Source organism: Myripristis murdjan, chromosome 6 (genome assembly GCF_902150065.1).
Source record: "Myripristis murdjan chromosome 6, fMyrMur1.1, whole genome shotgun sequence".
NCBI lineage: Eukaryota > Metazoa > Chordata > Actinopteri > Holocentriformes > Holocentridae > Myripristis > Myripristis murdjan.
The window spans coordinates 16419847-16443956 of record NC_043985.1 but is presented as its reverse complement, the minus strand read 5'-3'; the positions used below and the strand labels follow the sequence as shown (position 1 = coordinate 16443956).

General features: G+C 40.6%; 1 protein-coding gene across 1 annotated transcript; it reads right to left on the bottom strand.

Annotated features, from left to right (window-relative positions):
* Positions 1-12: 12 nt before the first annotated feature.
* On the bottom strand, positions 13-18322 carry LOC115360788 (1-phosphatidylinositol 4,5-bisphosphate phosphodiesterase zeta-1-like). The gene is given in 12 exon segments (XM_030053932.1): positions 13-113; positions 318-467; positions 4184-4326; positions 4373-4386; positions 6514-6686; positions 8390-8506; positions 9687-9840; positions 10096-10275; positions 12377-12529; positions 12830-12974; positions 15455-15656; positions 18133-18322. Coding segments are annotated over 12 exon segments (1704 nt in total). The 3' UTR covers positions 13-30.
* Between the last annotated feature and the right edge of the window lie 5788 nt (positions 18323-24110).

Here is a 24110-nt window from a genome sequence, read left to right as displayed (position 1 = left end):
GTATGCGTGAGTCTGATGTGAAGAGCTGTTTTAGGAATACCACACAAAGATGAAGAGGGAGGCTGGGTCCAGGCTGGATCCCTCTCGAGACAGGAGGGGCACCCAGCGGTAACCTGGAGGGTGGAGAAGGGTGGGGAACAAACATGAACAGTAGCTATGAATAAATGAGTATCACATACACTGGTGCTTTTGCAGATAAACTCACACATCCTGAGCAGAGGCCAATTTTAGGTAGTGCTGACACAGTGAACATTGGGAAATACAGTAATGGCACAGTGTCACCTGATCTAATTTAGTTCTCCATCTCTGTGTCTCACCTTTCTTCATGCTGGTGAAGGGCAGGGTGTACTGGCCCACAAACTCGCTGCTGAGGAGGCCTGTCTGGTCCCGAACGGAAAAACGAATGAGGCAGAGCTCAGGGACACTGATACTGAAGTTCATGTCTGCATCCCAGCAAGGGGTCAGAGCTGAATAATAAATCACAGCAAACAATCAGTATCAGTAAGACAAGTAATATATATCATTTAAAGGTTATATATGTATATAAGCATACATAGACACAAGTTATATATATATATATATAAAAAAAAAAAAAAAACTAGGGACTTGCTGATATTGAAGCCATTATCCATAAAGCAGCTGTCAACTGTCTTTGTCAATTTTTGGCACACAGAAGTCTGTATTTATCAAATGCTGAGAAGAAAGATTTAGCATCAATTATTGTATCTAATGACCCCAAACTAATGGAATGATCAAATTGGTACACAGTATCAGTCAATACAGTACCGATACTGTAATCAGTATTACCACTGGCATAGAGCCATGGATTCTGTGCATCCCTAATAAAACCCTATCTGTAAAAAACGTGCTTTGAGTAGTGATTTTGAAGATGTCACGGATTAGGCTGTCACACTTAAACTATCACAGCCTGAGCTCTTCAGAGAAGGTGCTCTGACGCCTCCGGGGCCTTCACAGCAGAGGACATAGTGTAGGAGTGCAGTTCAAACCACCAAGAACACTCCCCAAGTAAGGTCTAATATGAGGCCGATATGATACATTTTTTCACTTTACCTGCTTCTTCCTGTTCATTAATGTCTTAGTATTAGACATACATTATTTATCAGGCCCACAGTATGATGACGAAATAAATGACAACTCTTGGGTGCTGTTTTGCAATGGCAAAAGAAGAGAGTGTACGTAGCTGATTAATAATAATGAGTCCTGTCTTCTTCACTTCACACTCCATGATTCTTGTTCAAAACAATGTGCTCAAGTTGCTCTGCTACATCCAAGTTTCCTGCTACATCTACATGCATTTGCATTCACCAGTGACCTTATCTGTTTCCTGGTGTGAAATGATTTTGTGATTTATGCCCATGCATAAGCAGCCTGCACCTTCTTGGATTTCTCTCTCTGTCTCTCGCTCTCTCTCTTTGTCTCATCTCAGTGAGCAGTATTACAGAGCTGTCCCACTCTCCTCATGCCTGAATCTCTGACATATGTTTTGTTCACAATTTGAGTTCGCTGCTAGCTTTGAAAAGCTGATATATGAGCAGGGTTGGACACGAACTGAAATAGGATAAATCTATCAAAACCCAATGAAAAACCTCAGCAAAAGCAATTACCCTGCTGAGGGACAGCTTTCACACATGGCTGAGAGTCTGATGATGGCTAAGGGCAGTTTAGGGCAAATTAAGATTAAATGTAGCATATTCAGACATTATTCCTCCAATAACCATAAACTAAATCAATGGACTTTGTCATCATGACTGAGATGCAGAATAAAGGGATGTGTAAAGCTGATATTGAAGTTTTGGCAATATGGCAAAGGTGACACTTCTGGTTGCACACTAAATCAGTGTATATATGAGAATCTTAGTGATGCATAATTGCACTGTAGCGCTAAATCCAGTGTGTGGTAACTCTCTATTCCATGTTTTCAGCAATAGCAGTGGTGCATGGCAGACTCCTCTTCAAAAGAAATCCACTTCTACATTTTGTAGAGGCTCATCAGCACATTTCACCTCAGAACCCCAGCAGCATCCAACCAGGGACTGGATTCAAAAGAAGGCAAAAAAAAAAACCTGACAGAAACTACAAAATGCTGCTGTCACAGAAATACTCTCCTGAATCCAGTTTTTCTGGTTCTCATTTTTCACTTGAAATGAAAGTGCTCCTTTGTATGTAGAGTAAGTATCATGACCAGCAGGCCTACAAAACCCATGGTAAAAACTCAGAGTATGCCTGCGATCTGAAAACATGTTATTTCTTATTCCTGGAAAGCAGTCTTTCTGAAAATTCAAAGCTTCGTCTAGAGCCCATATGTCACAGCCAAGGGCGCAAGAAGATTTTTGACTTACAGTTAATACTGGCCTGATATTCAAGACAGGTGGTTGTAATCACAAGTCAACATGCCTTTGATGTTTGACTTTTGAAATACTTTGGCATACTTTGATCAAATTACTGATTTGGCCTGAAAATATTTAATATTAGTAGTAGTAATATCTAGTTGGTTTTGGGTCCAAGATCTACAATGGCGTATTAGTGCCTTTGTAGAGAGAGAGAAAAAAAATATGGAGCCACCTGGAGGGAAGTAATATTCTCAGAACTCAGAATTTCAGAGATTAAAGTCATACATTCATGGGGGGAAAAACACAAATTTATGAGAAAAAACATGAAAATTCTGAGATTATAAAGTCACTAATTTATGGAAAAAAATTGGAAAAATATCAGTTATCATCTCATCCTTCATCACCTCATCTAAATCAGTATACTGTTTTCCTCTGAATACGCCCACGTCAGACCAATGTCTCTTCAAAGTCCAGATGCTTTTGATAATCTTGTGATTTTGGGCAAAAATTATTTAGCCCAACATTTCTTTGTTACTTAATCTGATTGTTGTTATGTATTCGAATTAAAGCATTTGGAAAAGAAGCAGTGGACAGAGGATAGCATCCCAATTTCATTTACTTTAGGCACACATTTTACAACCAGTTTACAACTTCATACACAGCAACACATGTAACAGCAGTTACATAGCGCCACCTATTGGCCTTGGGTAGGACTTGATTTCAGAAGTCAACAATTGCAAAGTATAATTTGATTAAATTGATCAGGTCATCAACTGCAGGCATGATACACAGCGAGCTTACATATATATATATATATATATATATATATATATATATATATATATATATATATATATATATTAATTTTAGAGTCTTTTCTCACAAATTTGAGGTTGTTTTTTTCATAAATGAACTACTTAATCTCAGAGAATAACCAAGTTTTTTTCATAGAATATTATTCACTGCTCCCCAATCTGTAATTTTTTTGGCCCCCAAAAATGGTCCTAATACAAGATCATGGCTAGTTTATACATCCATGACAGGAAGCTGCAGCGTCTGCAGTGTGTGGTTGATGCAGCTTTGCAAAGTGAAGCATTGCGGTTCGTTGACAAAAAGAAGCACTAATGCATCTTGGTCTGAGCTGTTGTTAAGTTTCAATCATGTTATGTTGACTTGTTAACTGATTTGTTCTCTTGAGTAGCTTCATTTTGAATATTTTTTCTGCTCTCATTCAGAAATGTAATATACTTACATATATGACATGTTTGTCCGCATTAAATCAACAGTTAACACTAAAACATTTGACCCATAAAACATCTTGACCATAAGAATGTAGGTCACACAGATCACCACCAAGGCCCGAGTAAAGAGCATGCACGCCATGGAGTCAAATTGCAGGAAGTGTTTTTTGGCGATCAGGTGTCTTGTATTTTCTAGCAGAACATGTCTGAGCCAGTGGGGCAGACAGAGGAGATGGTTGGATTTGACCAAGGTGTGCAGTGCAAGGCATTACAGTTATTTGAGTGTTTACGATTCTGCAATCCCAAAACCTGGAAGTACAACCAAAATCTTAAAAAACAATATATCACCATACTCAGATAAGCGGGTATATATGTTATATATATGGTATATAAGAACATGTGTTATGTATGGTATATATGACTATATGGGTGACACATATGGCAACATTTCTCTCGTATGGGGCATATATGTTCATATATTAGATTTCCATATATTGACCTTATTCTCTTGATTGCTGTCCTTGTGCTCTATTTACAGTCTCAGTGTGTGCAGTGTGCAGTGCAATGCAGTGTTCATACTACAGCACTTACAGTTGTTCTTGACAGTGCTCGTGTTTTTTCTGCAGGAGTCAGACATGACACCCTGGATCTCCACTCTGACGAAAGGGTCAAGAGCTTTGCCACTCCTTGGGACAGGCAGGTTGGATGCACTGATCACCTATAGACACACACATCACACAAACACACACACACACAGTGGAGAGGAGAAGAGAGGAGGGGAGAGGACAGGAGAGCTGTAATTACACAAGTCTGGAGAAAGACAGCCTTATCTGCAGTCCCCTCACACTGAGCCTCCCCTTCCCAGGCCTTGATCAAAGACAAACCTGCATGCACTTATCTGGACATGCCCTGCTTGGCACCGATGGAGCTTTACAGTGTCCGGCCCAGCCCAAAATCAGAGTCCTTTCCTTCTACCAAAATCATGCTGCAGAATGCCATACAGCACGCACGTTACGACTTGCAATGCTGATGGACTGTTCCAGTGCCCATTTGAGTGCATAGATAGTGCTTGAATAGTTTTGAGTCAAAGTTATCAATACATGAAATTTTGTTACAGCAAAAACCATCACTTACTTGACAGTTTTATGCAAAATAGACTCATGAGTACTTCAGAGGACATATTGTTCTCACAAGCAGATGAATAATTTACACTATAATGACTGAGCACCTACCTAATTTAGAATACTGGCTACTATTTATGATTTCACTTCCCACCAAGTTGAGAGCTCAGTCAAGATTGCAGGCTTTTCCCTGAAGTGATCAAAAAGCCCAAATAATGCAGGATGATGACATGAATAAACAAAGGTAGGGCTTTTTCCCTGGTTATCCAAAAACAGAACACACCACATTTATATTTCATGCACAGATTTGGGATGATATACTGTGTGTGCAAATTCCACTGGTAAACAACCTCAGTTGTGAATTTGCTTAGAGTCTATATATATATTCTGATGAGCTGTTGTCTGATCCTAATATTTTGTCTCCATGGGTAACAGCGTCATTTACTTCTTTTTTGTCAATGATACATTTTGTCGTTACATAAAAACTAGTCTAGAGGCAAGCTAATCAAAGCCTATATTTCTAGACAGGTGATTTATGCAGTGTGGCCTACGAAGAGTTACATTTAATGTGACGGCAGTGATGACAGTAACCTAGATAATTGGGCAGTCTTTAAATCCCCTGTGAATGCAGAGATAACACCTGTGGCAGGCTTAAAGGATTTACATTTATAGTCAGCATAATGAATGGAAACACTGCGAGATTGGATCAGGGAGGAAGCAAGTCACCAGATACCGTGACGTTTCCCACGACTGGCGCAAGTCATCCTGGGTGTTTGGGCCAATCATGTTTATATTCAAAATGCAGGACCCAGTGTGAAAATGTATCATTCACTCAAGTTTTGTCCAAAACAGGCCAGCAAGGGCTAAGAAATCAGATATGACAGACGCACAGATGGATGAATGGATGGACACACAGATGGATGGAGCACAGTCCATAGTCCCCTTCCCTGATCTTTGAATGTGGGAGACAAACATAAATACTCAGATGCAATCTTTTAAGCAGGTACTATTTCATTTATCCAACTATGCAATTACGTGGGGATTTTTCACATTTTTCATGGCTTATATCTATAAATAAGATTGATACCACCACAATGAGCAAGATTTTCCCTGGTAGGCAATTCCACACATTGTCTTTAGAGTTCAAATCAAGACATATGGGGCATTGTCCACACAAAGCTCCATATGTCCCTGAGTCTCACTGGCATGTTACACACACAAAGAGAAAACTGCTGTAGCTCTCTAATTGGGCTGATGAGAGTTAGTGTGCCAGTATTCCTTATGGGCCAGCTAAAGTGATCATAGACGGCTGCATTACAATCTTAAAAAAAAAACAAGCTGGCTTCTGATGCGACCATGCTCTGTGCAGTTTCGTCATTTGTCATGTGCCTTGAATGCTAGATGTTTCCTCAAAGCACCAGTCGTATTTCTGCAATATGGCAGAGGGAGCGTCTGTGCATTAGACTGCAGGTCTAATTAAATAGCATCTCCTCACCCCACCCTTGCTGCCTGTTTCTCCCACAACCCTCACTTTCAGGGGGAGATAATCTAATTAAATGGAGACACTCGCAGGGAGTTTTACATCATTGTTGGTTTGCAGCTTCCCGCAGGAGAGCACTTATCTGGAGGCAAAGAGCAAGAGAGTAAAATAATGCTCAGCTACACAATGCCCCAGATTGGAAGGAATGCTTATTAAGCCATTAAACACACAGAGACACACATGTGTCCTGTAACAAGACCCCTTGATCCATGGACCCACCCAGAGCGGATTATTGGGAATTCAGCAAATTAGAGCAATACCTTGAGCAGCAGGTGTGTGGCCCTGCTGCTGTGCTGGCTGCAGCTGGGATCAAACCTCTTCTGACTGGACCTGAGCACTTCTGGCTTCAGGATGTATCCACAGCCACCGTTGTCCTGGAAACGGCCATCATTAAGGTCCATAGGCAAGCCCAGTGACTGGAAGTTGAGTGCCACTGCAAAACATCACAGAACAATCTTGCAACAATGAAAATGAAAAAGAGGTGCCGTGCCACAGAGCAGAGCTACAAATCTGATGGAAACTAAATTGAAAATGCCTGAAGCCTTTTAAAATACAAAACAACCACCATGAACTCATTTTGCTGCATTCCACTGATACCTTCCATTTTTCATGCTTCTGTTCATTCTGCAGGAGAGAGCCGCACTACACAATGAGTCAAATGTTTCTGCAACAATGGCGTACATTGCATCAGGGAGGCGTTCTAAATCACAAGGTAATCTATCCAAATCAGACACTGTGCAAAGGAAGCATCCTCAATGACCGTTGCTATAGTGCAAATCTATGTCTGCTGTGTATATTGCATACTGTAGTCTTCTGAGTATACACATTTGATCTATGAACAGACTATAGGATAAAGAAAGCAGCAGATGTGATCCTGCTGATAAATTTGAATTGTGTTCCCTGCCAGTCTGGATTTGGCATAACTGGTGAGTCTGAAATACCACACATCAATGTGGTTTTTGCAAAGAAACACCTGCTGCTATTGTAACTCCACTTTTGTCCTGCACTAACACATTGCTATGCATCTCTCTGCATCCTTTCATATACTTTCCTGTGTGTGTGTCATAAGGGGTAAATGTTCTGCTCATCTAATTCTACTCTAATTGATACATACAGGCTGCTTTGTACAACAGCCTCATGGAGCTCTGAGCAGTGCCGATTTCCATCTGCAAAGCTGCCACTGAAGCACGAAGTGACAGTCTGCTCACCGATCAGCAGGGAAATCAGTCTGCGTTAGAATCAGTGCCTGACTGACTGAAGAGATGGAGGGGTAGGACAAGGTGTTGCACAGACAGGTGGGCTGACAGGAACACTGGCCAAGACAGGGCCAGACAGATTCAATTTGTCAGGTTGTGACTTTAAGTCCATGGGTAATCATGAATGGCTGAGGGCTTACGGAAATAAAGTGTATGTATGGTTCTTTGAAGCATAGCTGCAATTTCTCTCATGACTGTATTGTGTGGTTATCAGACACACAGATGCACTTGACACTACACAATCTTGTACATTCAAATGCACACAAACACAGACTCATACGGGCATGTGATACAGAGTAAAGCCTACTACCCATGCTTGATTCTCAGGAAATTATTACTGAACATAAAAAAGCTAAGCTCTGACCTGGACAAGGGTTTAGTTTAAGAAAAAAATCCATCCAGGAGGGTACAAATCGATTTAGAGAGGGTGTGATAAGGGACAGGCATGCCCCCAGGAAAACATAGATGAGGTGGGCAGACTGTGGACTGGAATGAAATGTTCTTTTCACTGCTAATCGACAGGACACTCAGCCATGCTGTTCCCTTTGAAGTTTCACAGTCTAAGTTTCCTTACTGTATTTGCTTCTATTTCAAAAGCCTGGAATGGAGACTGGTTGTTCATTATGTGTTGACAACTTTTTGATATCTGTTGTAATTGGAGACACAAAGGAGATGTGTCGCCACTTCTCTTCCAGCAATTAAAATGATATTGTCGGGTTTCAATCTCATCCAAAAAAGAGGTACGCTTGGCAACAAAGCCCGTACCACTTTGGTTGGAATTTGATGAATTTTACTAGATAACACGGCATGTACTACATGTGTAAATCATAACCATAATCTGCATTAGTCTGAGTTCATGTGAGTTCTCTCCTATTCCCACCTAGTTGTGCGCCGACGTTCCAGAACTCCTGGGGGTTGTAGTTGGAGGAGGATGTCCTGGAGCCTGCTGGGTAAATCCTGCTGAGGAACCTCTGGTTGTGTTCAATGAACTCTGGACCTAGGAGAGGGGACACAGCAGTTTTAAATGGGAAACTCACTCATACAGAGTTCACAAATGTCATCACTGGAGAGTATGGATTTGTGTGGCTCTTTGTCAAAAAAGGGCTCCAGTTGTTATGCCAATGATTGATTTTTAAACCAACATCACTTATGAAGTGACAGCGCCCACAGTTATATGAATTGGGATATTGGAACATCTATAAGAGTAAATCATAACAATGTTCGTCTCTAATTTATTGTTAGCGCAACAGGTTCAGGTTCATGATATCACATATAGCATTCTTGGTTTTCTTGATTTCTTGTTTTTTAGTTTTGGATGACAGGTGTTCATATTCAATTAAGTAAACTAGGATTTAATTAACTGAGCTACGATTGCATGGATGGCATGCATGCAAAATTGAATTAGTCATATTAGCCACAAATTCACTTCAATGGAAGTCTACTCTGTTAGCTGTCTCACTAATTCACTGAGAGAATTTGCTGAGTGGCTGGTGAAATTTCATTTAAGCTCCTCACTGGTTGATTCAGGGAAAAATCACAATATGCGTGAAGGAATGAGGGATACAGAGAAAATACAGTAGCTGAAGTATATCCAGTGTGAAAAATATAGCTATGTCCGGAAGATGTCATTTCCCTACCAAAGTTGGGGAGAAAAAGTGTATAGCTGAGATAGTTCTTCTTCCCAGCCAACTAAGGAAACTACAGTAGCTCATAATATAGCTGTGTGTCTGGAAAGTCTTTTTTTCCCGGCAGCAGGAACAGAGCAGATTTCTGTTCTCCAATACACTGCCACACCGCAGCATGATGACAGTTTAACTGATTGTGATTCGATTCAAACCTCAATAGGCTCTTTTCACTTCCCCAGCAGTGGGAGTGTAAGACACATTTCTGGGGTCTGTTGTTGTTGTTGTTGTTGTTGTTGTTGTCTTTCTTTAAATAGTACTCCCTCATGTAACATATGTCATGTTCAATATGCTGTTTCTCTGTTATACAGCTCATGCCATTTCTAGTGGTGAGAGAATCTGCAGAGCTCTATGATTAGAAATTATACTGCATATCATATATTTATATTATCAACTGTATTTTTGATTCCTTTGAAATAATTTTCTTTTAGAAAAATTAAAGGCCCATGCAATGCAACATTTTTGCAGCTCCATTAAAGAGGTCGTCCATCTTACCTGAGCATTTGGTCAGCTTGCGAGCCCTCTTCTCTCCCATGGATGTATTCTCATAGAAGTTCTGGTTCTCCTTAGAATAGCTGAAGCTGATGAATTTGACTGATTTGGTGTAAACAACCAGGTCAGACAGAGCCTCAGCCACCACCACCTTCTTCTTCTGCATTAAATATAGAAAAGAAAAGAGAAAACCAAAGTGAGAACATTCACCAAATTACCCTGAATACTGCTGAAATACTAATGAGATCAAGACTGAAGCATTCACTTTTTTGTCCAGTCTTGTCTTCCCACTTTCTCAGTGAGTCTAAATGTCTATGCAGCTATATCTCTTTCCCCTTACAAGTAGTTTATATCTGCTCCAGTATATCTTTGATAAATCTCTTCTTTAACCTAACTGTGACTCTTGACTTACTTTCTTCTTTGACCCTGCCTTTCTAGGAGACCAGAGCTTTGATTTAGTTTGAGGCTCCTCATCCTCATCATCACCCTCCTCCTCATCTTCGCTCTCCTCTCCTTCTTTCCCTGCTTTGTCCTCTGTCTCACTTTGAGGCCTCAGCTTTTTGTTTTTGATGAGGATTTTGTACTTCAGGTCCTGTCATCCCCAAACACAGTACACAGACGCATGGAGTGGAGTACACACTCAAATACATGCAATACATGCAAACATGCATTTCTTGTATACTGTATTTGCACATGTGCACAGATACATGCACGCATGCACACACACGCACACACGCGCGCGCACACACACACACACACACACACACACACACACATATACATATAGATAGATAGATAGATAGATAGATAGAAACACACACTTAAAACTATCACACATTAGTCTCAGTTCCTTGGACTGAACAAATTCCCCATGCATGCTGCCTACATTGTTCCTCTTTATCAGCTTCCTCAAACTTGTGAAACAAACATCATAACATTCCCTTGACAAAAACTGTCGACTTTCTGATTGGTCATAACGACACTGTGAGTCAAAGAGTCCTTGAGTGGCCACATCCACATCAGAGAGTACACAGACAACCACGTTTGACAGAACTGTTTTATCCAAGTGGATGGAAAGAGCAGAGGGTGTGCGGAATCAGTGTCTGTTGTTACATTTCAAAGTAGTATCAGCTCAGATCTGTTTGCTATCCTGCACAGATGAGAGGCAATATGCTAAAAGTTAAACACTGTGGTCTGTCCTTGGAAGCCAACAGCTCTGTAATCTACATGACAGGAAGTCACCCTGTCAGAGTGAGAGATGTTTTTGCAAAATATGCAAAGTAATTACACATCCACCCACATTCATAACCTATAGCAGTTCATACAGCATTAGTCCACTGCTGAGAACAGATCTGCATATCGTTCACACTGAAAATTACAACTTTGCCACTGAAAATTATAAACTTCAGGGCTTTTTCTGGCACTGAATTCTTGTTTTTCATCGCTATTACGCAAGATGATACAGTGTGGACAGCTAGAATAGAGGTTATACTTATTTAGCTTCAATTTATGGCATCGTAAGAGGCTTTAAAGAGAGTTATGATCTTGTTTACAGTAATAAATAGAATATAGTGGAGTAATAACTTGTTAATGAAGAATAACATATACTAATCCTACAATAACAGCGGATAATGGAAAAGAAGAGATAAGGTTTTCCAGCCCGCTCATGCTCTTGATGAGTTAGTCAATAGGTTTAAAACCTCTGTCTGCTTAAAATTTAGTATATAGTAATGAACAGTTGTGATCATTACAATGGCAGAGTAGGGCCTATTGGCTCCACATGCAGAACTTGATGTTAAGCTGAATGTTCAGCAACATGAGTGTGACAGGACCTCATGAAAACTGATACAAACTCCAAGTAGTGGGGGTTAGGAGTTAAGATGAAACCATTAGTGCTGAGGCTCACATTTAAGCCCACACCCACTGAGCCATAAAGATGAAAAACGGATATGAGGAGGAAAATCACACATGCACACTCAGGATAAAACACCACTCGTTTTTTTCACCGCAATAAACTCCACAGCAGTATTAGTCAGAGGTACAAAACAAATCCCAGAGAGACCGCACACATTCATCCACATCCAGAGAAAAAATCCTTCATCTTCCTTGTAATATTCAGTAGTTGGAGTGACTGTGCCAGCATCTTTCAACCCATTCCCTCAGCCATGAACAGAAGCAGATGCTTTCAGTGGTGAAATCAGGACCCAAACAGGGTAATCTAAATGAACAATCAGCTCAAGTGCCTCAGCACTCTTGTAGTGATGGACATTTCTCAGGAACAGCCCGTTTTTGTTTGAATCTCTGCGAGATTAAAGAGTGTTGCAAGTGCAGGAGACTATCTATCACTAGGTCCCAATGGATGAGAGAGGCAAAGGAAGCAAGACCCTATCTATTATGGGCTGCTTCAGAGACAGACTAACGAGGCCCTCCATGACGACAAAAAAGTCTCACTTTCTTCTTGCTCTTCTTTAGTATGACAGAGGATGAAGGGCTTCATACATACAAACTCTATAATCTCTTCGACTTCACCAGCAGCAGTAAGCCTCTAACAGCCTCTGCTGCTGGAATTCCACTTCTGACTTGAATTCAGATAGCCAAGGTCTCATTTAAAGCATAATTAAATTTTTCAACCATAACTGATTTTTGCAATACTAACAAGTTATACACAAATGAGTTCTAGTAAAGATTCTTACGTTTGGGCTTGGTAGTTGTGCAGAGACAGGCAGCTCCACAGGTGATTTCAGCAGCTTCTCCCCTAGGATGGAAATGAGATACTGGGCCATGACCACCTGTTGCTCCTGTGAGCAATGGTTTTCCAATGACAGGATCACAGGGTAGGCAGACATCTGGGGGAAAAAAATATCCGATGACAAATATGATAGTTTTATTTCATAGCGCTAACCTAGATCTCTCTGCAGGGTCTAAAAGCGCCTCCAGACACATCACAGGGTCTGGCCTAAACTCCCTGAATCAAAGACAGCCTGAAAAAAATGGTACAAAATTGGTGTTAAATATGCCACTAATTACAACAAATGCATCTCAGTAGGATGTCCTGGAGCCTGCAGAGGCAAGAGCGAACATAAAGGTAGATGCCTGAGGCACAACCCCAGGCAGCATTCTTAAGGCATCATGTAACATAGTGTTACCTCGAAGGCATGTTGCTCTACAGTAGTGATGACATCCTTAAAGAGGATCTTGGTGGTCAGGGTGTAGCCATGATAGACCACGGGCTCCATGTCAGGCCCATCCCAGCAGTCAATCTCCAGGCAGCGGCAGCCTTTCCTGAGAGCGCTGCACCGCAAACACACACATGCACACATGCACACAAGCACAGACACTCACTGAGCAGTGGCAGGACTATGTTAGCTTAAGCACATAGAATATTCTGTATGATGAATGGAAGACAATTTTTTTATGTGTTTGTTTTATCTAGGTTAGATAATCTTATAAATAAATAAAGTCTGTTGCATTTTGATACTTTGTTCCCTTCTTTTCATTGTGGAAAAAAATTAAATAAATGAAAGAGTTTGCAAATTTGCAATTTCTATTATTTAAGGTAAATTAATTAGAAATCACCTCACATTTAATTGCCTCACATTTAAGCCAACAATCATCATTTTTTAAATCAGATTTCTTGTCTTTGTTCTTCTTTTTTTTTTTTTACTCAAATGAGATATTTACACATTGCAAAATGTCTGAATTCTTTCACAATGTTTACTAAGCGTGTAAGCTTCTTAGAATTGAAAAATATCCAATTCTTTTCAAACATTTAACAAATGTGTGAAAATTTTTTCCACATACGGTAATACATTTTACAATACAATCAAATATTTGATAAATGACAAGGACATTCCCTTTAGGTTCAGAAATGTCAGTAAAATGCTCCACTTATCACATATTCTTTTTCTCCATAACATACTTAACATTTACATAACAAACTCACAAAGGTGAATTCAGAGAAGTGATAAATATGGAAAAATGAATAAAATTTGGCTTAAACTTGAGATCATTTCTCATATTACACTTAAATAATGGAATCTTTGCATCTGGAAAAAAAAAAAAAATCATTACTTTTTGGTATGTTAGTGCTATTCAAGAACTGTTCTGTCCAGAGTTCTCAGGCTTCAAGGCAGAACGAGTAATATTATAATATTCAAAGCTGGCTCCTCCTCCCTGGCTAAGCGAACCACCGGCAGCAGGTTTTTGTTTCCTAGGATGGCAAGGGAATGAAACGCCTGCCCAAAATATAATGTTGCCGCCCTAGGAAAAAAAAAAATCCTCCTCTCTTTCGGTGCTCGCCAGCAGTTGAAAGCAAACCATAGATTCATGCTCTTTGTGGAATGAGCTTTGTCCACATGGTGATTTTCATATCTTCCTATTGGGTGTCGTGTTATGGTACTGTGTGCTGCTATTGGCTGGGAGCTACACACACATTGCCCACAGGCTGATGCCAAGAAATGTCCTGAGTTTTGCAAAACAAGAAAATCCAGGCAGGAGGACAGGGTCTCTGCAGATACACACACTGCCACACACTTCTAGTAGGTCATAATTGAGAGGGATTATTTTTGTATGGGTCAATACATTGCTTTTTAGGAAAATCCTACTAATTGTGCCTTTAAAATTAGAGTGTATGTATTTCTGATGTATATCAATACCAATAAAGTGCCACCTGCCAAAAGAATCTACAGTTAATCAGCCTCACAGCAGACCTTAAGGCAACATCAAAACATCAAAACTTCCCAGCTCACAATTTCACAACAAACATACAAGCATCTTGCTTTTATTATTTATGGATGTCTTATTATTTTACCAAGTAAACCATCCTTCCATCCCTTCTGCCTTTCCCTCACATGAGAGAAAGAGGGATGTTTTAAGTCACCTACCCTGACACTATCTCCTTCTCTCTTGATGATCCTTTCATTAGCTAAGTAAACCAGCCCTCCCAGGCCAGCGGGTTAGAGGATTCTACATTACCAGCAGGCCGGGAAGCTCAGCACTTTCACAGGGACCATAAATACACCACTTCTGCTGCCATCAGCCCCTTTTGTAATCACTTCCATTGTCCCGTAAAGGGACCACAGCGATTTCACTGTCTGCCTCAGCAAGAGCGAGTCAATGAAATCAGAGGAGTATCCAGACAGCAAATATTATGTTCTTGTAGGTTTGAAGGACAGGCTTAGACAGGATAAGTGATGAGGGGCGTTTTAGATGTGCACCTATAAGATCTGAGTCTACCATCATTTTAAATAAGGTCATTTTTGTTTTGCTCTATATAAAATATCAGACAAATGGGATTTATTGCATCAAGACAGTTCAACTTTTGTACACAAGTTGTCTGTTACACAAAAGTAAACTTATCTGACTTTCAAAAGGTATTTGAAAGTGACTGCTCTTTTTTTTTTTGTAATTTTGGCCTATACATCTGGTATCTCATCGGTAACTGACAACATACAGTAGTTCATATGTAATGCAGCTATAGGGACAGGTAATTCTTCTCAATTCTTGTTACATGAATATGGAAATGTATTCAGGTTTTGCCATACAAATGTTATTACTAAGTGTGATATTTGCATGCTTGTTGCAAAGTTTTCCACATTGTAGCACCACCCCATTAGGTGCTGATTGCAGAGATAAAATTGTTTTCCTTTGGATTCTTAATTATAATAAAACATGAATACTAAGCCTTTGTATTGCACCTCCTTTTGTCTTAATCACACTTTCTCCAGCAGTGTGGGCTGAACATGGGAAAAATTTGTCAGTTCTTTACTTACGTAACATATGCATCCAGGTGACTCTTGCCTACCAGCTGATCTCCAGTCAGGTATGTGTTGTGAGATGAAGAGATGAAGTAATTGCAGAGAGGCTGGTCCATGTCGTGATACACCGAGGTGTGGGACTGGTCAAACACGCAGCAGTCCTTGGACTCCATATATCTGAGGAATCCCTCAAACGTCATGGATCTACTTGCTCTGGCTACCAAGAACAGGAGCAGAGAGAATCAGCATCACTTTCATTACTGAGAACAAAAAGGAGTTGGTGCAAACATCACTTGACAAGGTCACAGCCTAACATGCCAGAGTGGTGCTCTTGATGAACACATATTAAGGCTGTCAGTGTTAACGCGTTAATCACATGCAATTAAGGTTAGGCACATAGCGCTTTTTTAAAAATCACATTTAATTTTGCCCTTTAGCAGACTCGTCATTGGGTAATCAAAGGCCAGTGTGTTCTGCAGGCTGCCGGCTATATAGCTAACTTTTAGAGTGTGACTAATTCAGACTGTGGCAATGGAGAAAACGGACACCACTGTGATAGTGAATGGTGCTTTTCACAAATCAACAGGAATAGGTGCCTTGTGTCAACTGGAATTGAAGTTTCACTTAAGCAGAAAATTAAATGTTTCAAATATCCTGCAGTGACAGGCAAGCTAACTCTGACACACAGGAGATACATCTGTAATTTCATCTAGTTTATCGTTTGCTGTGTGCGTTTGCTTGTATGTGTGGGAATGTATTCAGATATGGATGACAGAATGTGTAGCTTATTTAGCAGCAGTATTTACTGTGACTGTCCTACGGCTTACTATCTTGAGCTGTCTGTTGGTTTTAGGAGAGTAGTTAGCTGCTAATTGAGGAGATGTTGAAGGCTGGGCCAAATAAACAGAAACTCTTTAAAAACAGTTCCAACTGAAAACCTCCAAAAAAAGTCTGGTCCTGGAAGCCAGGAGAAGATGCATCAGACAGAAGGATGCAGCCCTAGGAGCCATCCTCTCCAAGACAGGACTGAGGAAGGCTTTCCTTTGTGTTAACTTTCTTCATGATCGAGTCATTCTTTTAAAAACTATTACTCTGTTAAAACAGTTAAACTGTTGTGAATTGCAAACTGGTATATTTTATATGTAGGGGAGAGTGGGGTAAGTAGTGCCAATTTTTACTTCAAGTGCCTTTAAAGCGAGGGGATTACAGTAATGCCTCCAACTAAAATATGCACATATAGTTTAGGATGTTGTGCATCCCTGGGAACAATAACTTTGGATCTTATATAAACTGTTTGAGAAATACAGCTTTCGAAAAGAAAGTGGTTTTGTGGCACAACTTGCCCCTGGTGCAGGGTAAATTGTGCCATTAGAGAGAATACACTGGGGTAAATTGTGCCATTGATAATTGAAGTAAAACAGATCATTTTAATCTCATAAATGATAACGCTATATAAAAGCAAAGCAAATCCAATACAAAATTATTTATTTAACATTTATTTCTTATTTTAACAAGATCACAGGCCACTTTTCTATAACAAGGCCTAGCGCCACATGAACACATACCCAGAACAAAATAAAAATTCAGAAATGAGCACCTGCAAATCATCTTCATCTGAATCTGAATAGTTTTAGTGATCAAAGGTAAGAAGACAATGTACAATAACAATAAAATACAATAAAGTAATATATAGTATATAATCACAAGTTGTGCCACTGGCACAACTTACCCCAGGCCCTTTGGCACAAATTACCCCAAGCCCACCATTTTGAAAAAAAAATGCATCCCCCAGCTGTTTTGAGCTAACATCATGCTAACTGTATAGACTGCTGGTGTAGCTTACTAAAGTACTAAAACCTGTGTGAACTGTTTTCAAAGTTTTCTATAATTGTTCAAACACAGCAATCAAAAAGCCTTGATCATAGAAATTTTACTTTGGAGGGCAAAAAAATGTTTTTTGAACTGAATTGTGCTTACCTCTCAAGCCATGTGTCTCCCTTCTTTGCAGGATGAGTGAAATGGATGCCTCTTCAAAAATATGTGGTCACATGACCAACTTCTTCTGTGGTTTTCTAGATAACAGGGGTGGCACTACTTGCCCCTTGGCACAAATTACCCCACTCTCCCCTACTATGGCATATGACAATAAATTGTTGAAATTCTGAGACTGAGATTAAAAAAAAAAAAAATCATCATAATTTGTAAGCCTTAATATATAGGTGTATGACATTGTTGCATTTTGATACCACCAAAAGCTGTTCCTTGAAACCCCAAGGAATATACCACCAGCAGAAAAAAAATGACGGCTTCTTTCAACAACAACCCAGCCTTGTGTGAATGTCTTGTTTTGTTATTCATGATGGAGTGAATCAGCATGCACCGCACTGGGCCCTGAGCATCATCTGGTCTGCTAGTCTACTGATGTGCCCGACTCCTCCATTTTCTTTCTGTCATTTCAAGTCCCTGCCTCCGAGCTTACAGCAAAACACTTTGTCAGAACATTGTGTCTGACTTGCATTTAAAGCCGCGAGCCACTAGAACTGAGCGCTTAGGTTTTTGTCATGACTAAAAAAAGTGATATAATTAGATGAAGCTGAATCTCACTGAAGCCTTTAAGAAAAGAGTGATGCACTTTACCAGTGGTAATGAGCAACAAGCAGTTTGACATGATAGAGATCTCTCCCTTCACTCACCTGTCTCTTCAATCTCATATTTATCAATCAATTCCTCTGCTGTCTCTTGACTGGCTGTTATCTCCATCTGCTCCTTGTGGAGGAACCTGAGGAGGGAGCAGGCAGGCAGAGTTGTCTGGCCTGAGGTGTAGCATTCGTAGATATGCTGGATCTCAGCCCTTCTAGAAGTCGGGGTTTTGGTTTTCCACATCTTCCCCTGGACACATCAATCTGTAGCCCCTGACTTGATGCTCTGGATCCTGGAGGGGTGTCAGTGTTTAGCTTATGTAATTCAAGAACCTTCAATTTGAACTTCAATTTCAATTTCAGTGGAATCAACAATTCTCTGGTGAGACTAGTGGCTACTGCTCCTTTAACAAAACATTTGAGCCTTTGATATTGATGTTATTCTAATCCCCCTTTTTTGGCAGGGGAGGGAAGAATTGATATATGATACTGCTTGCATTGATTGTATTGTATTTTTTCTTGTGGGGGGAAAATGAAAACCTCAATAAATATATTCATATGAGGGTATGGGTATATGGGCTATATATACAGTGTTTACAGACAGTGTTTGTTGGCAACAAGCTTTTACCAGGTTCATTCTGAATACAATAGACGGTTGCTCAAGCAGTCAGCACGTAGTCGTTTCAAATATATGTAAATGTTTCAAAAGCTCAGTGGCTCTCCAAAAGACACACAGCGAATAGGGAAAAGAAATGTTAACCCAGTATGAGCAGTTGTCCCAGCGTTTACCTGACCTCACTGTAAAATGTTCTTTTTTCACCCTTACCATGACAGAGAATAAAGGGGAAGACACAGTGTTCACTCACAGCAAAGCCTTCTCCCATCTTGACACTCTCCACCCCCCTTGCACCTCCTCTCCCCCAACTTATCTCTTACTTCCATCAAATACTGAGGCACTGTCTTCTGTGACTTTCTCATTTCGTTCCCCCTCCTCTCCCTGTCATTCTTCTCCAAGACTGAGACAAAAGTGTCTGTGACTTTCTTTGGCTTTGTGTGTGTGTGTCTCTCTCTCTCCTCCATCTTTCATCTCTCTGATCTGCCGCCCTTCACATTTCAGATACACGCCTAAGCCATTCTTTCGTGCATTGCACTGACCTCCCGCTGCATCTGTTGGCTCAGTGTGGAAGCAAACAAAACAGCTCTGCCATGATCGTCATTAATGTATTATGAAATTCAGTAAACTGTTTATATCTGAGCCAAGAGATATCCAGCCATGCCTGCATAAATATGCCATGTAAAAGGGTGTATAACTAGCCATTAACCCAAGAAAAATAACTGAACTTGCATTAGATGTGAATCAATACCGATTCCTTTTACGCCCATTTCACCTCCAGTAAACCATAGCAGATGAGGAGGTAATTAAATTTAAATGACATGAGCTTCTCCCTAGTGGGACTGAAATGTTAGGAATCTAGCCACGACTGAAAACACAGTGAAATCTTGCATAAACAACAACCTACCTCAGATATTGATTTGCATGGTCTCTGAGCTCCTGCAGAGGTGGCCAGTGATCAGTAAATCTACTGAACTGGCAGTAAAAATGTGTGGGAAGGGTGCAGAGAATAATCTAGGAACGCATCAGTAAGTTGGTGTCATTCTGACAAACATTCCAATTCTATGGGCATTGTTTTATAAAAGAACATCCAAGATCATAGAGGCAGAACATAATTACATAATGGCTCTGTCAGAAGTTTGGAGGCAAACGATTAAAACTCACCCTGTGCTCTGTTTCGTTTCATTTTCTCAGACAGGGGCTGTGGAGTGAATATGGTATTTTTCATTTAGTCAAGTGTAAAGCACAAAGAGAATAGGATATGGAGACTGAGAGCATTTTGTGTTTCATTGGATTGTCTCACAATTACTCAGTTTAATGTGGTATTTTTTCATGTGCTTGAAAAAGTCATTATCTCAACATGGGTTAGAGTGCCCCCTCAAAGTGCCTCTAAACAAAACATCTGCTTTTTGTCAACCCAAAATTTTGTGCACAACCATATGTACAGATACATATTAATCCAGTTTGGTCAAAGTTGAGTCAGCACTCACTATTTCACCATGTGATCTTGACCAAGTAGCACGTCACTTGTGATTTCCTACCACAGCATGGTGAATGGTGGCATTGGTAACTGCACTATCAGGCAGAAGTTTTATAGTTATACTTAGCGGCTCACTGAATATATCATGTAGCCGCTGATAGCCCGTGGAGCACCAGGGATCAAATTCACAGAATTTCAATTCATGTAATAAGTCCACATTTATCAAATCCCAAAACCAAAGTGGATGAAAGTGTGAATATATCATCAAAGCTTCTCTATGCAAAAGTCAATCAAGCTTACACAGCACGCTCAGTGATTCTGTTAGTTGTTTCAGTAACTCTGACAAGAACTTCCTTCCTGCTTGTCTGTGTAAAGCTGAATGTTTTTGGTGTGGTGTGAACCACTGGTGCACAACAATGGTCACTGCATAGTCATAGTTCAGCACAGTCATTGCTGTCTACACTAGGCTGAAATGGTCAGGCCGTGGGCTTGTCAGAACCATTGGTTATACAAGTTTGATGTGATAATTCCAAGGCAGTGAGCATGGAGCCCTGTATATGGCCCCTGTCACTGCATCAGTGCACCTCCCTCTGCATGGCTGGTTAGTTAGATTCTTTGGGGAGTAGAGAGTGTGCATGTGGATGTGTAACTGTGGGTTTGTGTTTTTGTGCATATGTGCATCTGTGCATATTGGAAAGAGGGTCATGTAGTGGATAAAAGATCAACAGAACAGAGTGTGTGTATGTGTGTGTGTGTGTGTGTGTGTGTGTGTGTGTGTGTGTGTGTGTGTGTGTGTGTGTGTGTGTGTGTGTGAATGCAATGGTGCGCATGTGGACCTCAGATGCACCAGCACATTATTGCACTGTCAGTGCTGCTCTGTGTGGGAAAATCCGACTGATTCACTTTGGATCACAATGTGAACTGCCAGATCATGGATTAATCTTCAAGCTGGAGCTGAAATTATACACAATGGCAAGGTGTGTCAAAATTGCACCTGTTCAGATGGTTAAAATGAGAAGAACTAAGACTTGCTCACCTGTTTTAGCTGTGGCTCTGTACCAGTGCGAGGGGGAGAAGCAAACCATGATTCCCTTTGACTGTGAATTCCCAGCTGGATTTCCACCGGCTCATTTGGTATTCATTGGCCTGCTGAAGCTTCAAGTCAGGCGGCAGAATGCCAGTGATAATGCCTGATGTCAAGGGATAGCTAGAGAGGTGAGGAGCTGTGAATATGTGAGACCAGTAATAAGATAATGCATATATGCACATGGATGTAGCACATAATCTCAAACATTCATGACCTGTGCAAAGATTTTTGTCAAATAATGCAACAGTTATGAAGTCAGGTGGGTTCCCTCAACAAATACACTGTGCATGCATGCACACACACACACACACACACACACACACACACACTCACGTGTGCTGGCACAGTTTATTGCCAGCTGGCCCACAGAGATAATAATGACACGCTCATTATTATGAGCAATTGCTTTATTTACTGGTTCTCTCCCATTCTCTTTAGGTTGCTATGAAAACTTAATGATGGCAAAATCCCAAAACTCTCCAGTTTGGAGAAACAACATACATACTGGGAAAGATTATTTCTAACAGTAAAAATCAGGACTCCATTGCAAATTTAGGGAACTAGGCATGAAATTAGGCGACTGTGGGTAAACAGTGAATGAAATTCAGGGCTGCTTAATATTCTTCACATTCTAGTCTACTGACATCACTATATCTCTGAGCAAATGACCATCTATTGAAAAAAAAAAATCAGTATCCAGTACCATGCATATTGTTTAGGAATCTGAGTCATCTTTCTGGTGTGTTGCTGTGTTGGGAGAGCTCAACAGTATGTGATTAGGAGACTGCTCAGCCAAGGGAAATCACTGTGTCTTTTTCTAAAGATGCTGGCAGTGATGTTCATCTCTTATTCAGCTCAGGATGAGGAGGATGATAGAGATCTAGATTCACCCCAAGGAATAGAAAACACAGGATTCATGGTTACAGTACACAAGGGCCTGCCTGTTGGCGCAAGCTCTCCAAATAAAGCTCATCCCACCCAAAGGGAAATATTACAGTTACACAGAATCAGTTTGACATAAGTAACAGAAATGTTGTATTCCATGGATACATTTGGTCCAGCTTACTTCTAACTCACTGGCAATTCTATCAATCTGTCTTTCATCCCTGTACACACTGTTAATTTATGAATTCATACAGTCTGTGGGCAGCAGAGACTGATTACGTTACTCTACAGATTGTCAAAATACTCCAGTGCCACTTTAACTGAACTATCTATAATGAAATGGATGATACACTTAATAGCTCAATGCTGTATATGCAGAACAGTGCAGCTATAATTAGGCGGCGGCGCTATGAAGAGTGCTATGAAGAGTGCTATGAAGAGTGCTAATTTAATTATTACTGTTACAAATTACAGCATAATTGTCAAACTTTTGCTGAATGTAGTTTTAATTATGGTTGGTTCCAGCCATTGTGCAGTGATCCCCTACAAATTACATGCCCTTTTTGCACTCAGTGTGCTTTGCCCATCCATTTCCTGCGCCATCCCTGCCCCGCAATAGCCATGGGAGATTAATTGGTGTCTTTTAGCCTCGCTGACTGCCAAGAGTGATGTGTGGGATGTGCGTCTGCTTCACAGGGGAAAATTGGACCATTTAGCTTTTTATCATGGTTCACATAGCCTTTCCATCCTCCCAACTAATTCATACACAGCCATATTAGCCTATATAGAGCAAGGCAGCCCTTTGCAAAGATGAGGGCTCTAACTTCTATTTGACTCCACAGAAGAGCAGCAAGGAGGAGTTGATGAGAAGGAGTCAGCTGAACACCTTTCTCTTTCTCTCTCTCTCTCTCTCTGTGTGTGTGTGTGTGTGTGTGTGTGTGTGTGTGTGTGTGTGTGTGTGTGTGTGTGTGTGTGTGTGTGTGTGTGTGTGTGTGTGTGTGTGCGTGTGTGTGCGTGTGTCTGCTCGCGTGCATGTACTATTACTGCTCTGTGGACATAGGCTATCACTGATGGGCTGTCATCACATAAGATGGACAGCTTTATCAATTCATAGGGCAACTGATGTAATAACCAATGCACAGATACAATATTTCTGGTGTCCATCTCTGTCTCATGATGTCTGTGACAAATCAAGAGCATGCAAAAATAAATCAAGTTGAATCACTTCAGTTTTTGTCTCCTCATTTGGTTTTCCCCAGTAAATCAGATTTCTAATCAGGTCTTCAAATACAGGCAAAGGGGCATTTATGCACATCAGATCCTGTTTATTGGTAAATAACATAATGGCCAGGAAGCCTGATTTGGCTTTTTATGCTGAACTTGGCGAATGGCCATGAGAGCTCTCGGGAGGATATGTGAATAACAGGGGGAAAAGGTGTTGCATGCAGACACTTTGCCTTTCATGCTCTCTGACAGCCTGTCAGACAATGCAGATAGGAGGAAAAAAGGTTTTACTAGCTCCCTTTGTAGTGTGAGATTTAAGTAAAAACAAAATGCAGACTGACAAAATATAATGATAGCCAAGTAACTGTGGACAATACTAGTATGGGTACCAAAGCCGGTGTTTTTAAGTTTCCTTTTTTGAATAAATATGGTTATGATATTATGAAGAAGCCTAAGGGACATGTGAAATGTCTTCAAGGATCAGCCAAATCAAGTTACACTGGCATATGGATCCCCAGTGGGAGGAAAATGAACCCAACATACATGTTTTGATAGTGGGCAAAACCAGGGGCCTGAACCATAAAGCTGGATTTCGGTTAAGCGAGGTAACTTCAGGGTTAACCCAGGGTTTTCTGTACCACGAAGGTGGTTTACTTTTTACCGGGGAACGTTGCCGTGGTAACATACGCTGAACACCTAACCTGCTCCGGAGCAGGTTAAGTTCAGGATAAGAGTTCAATTCT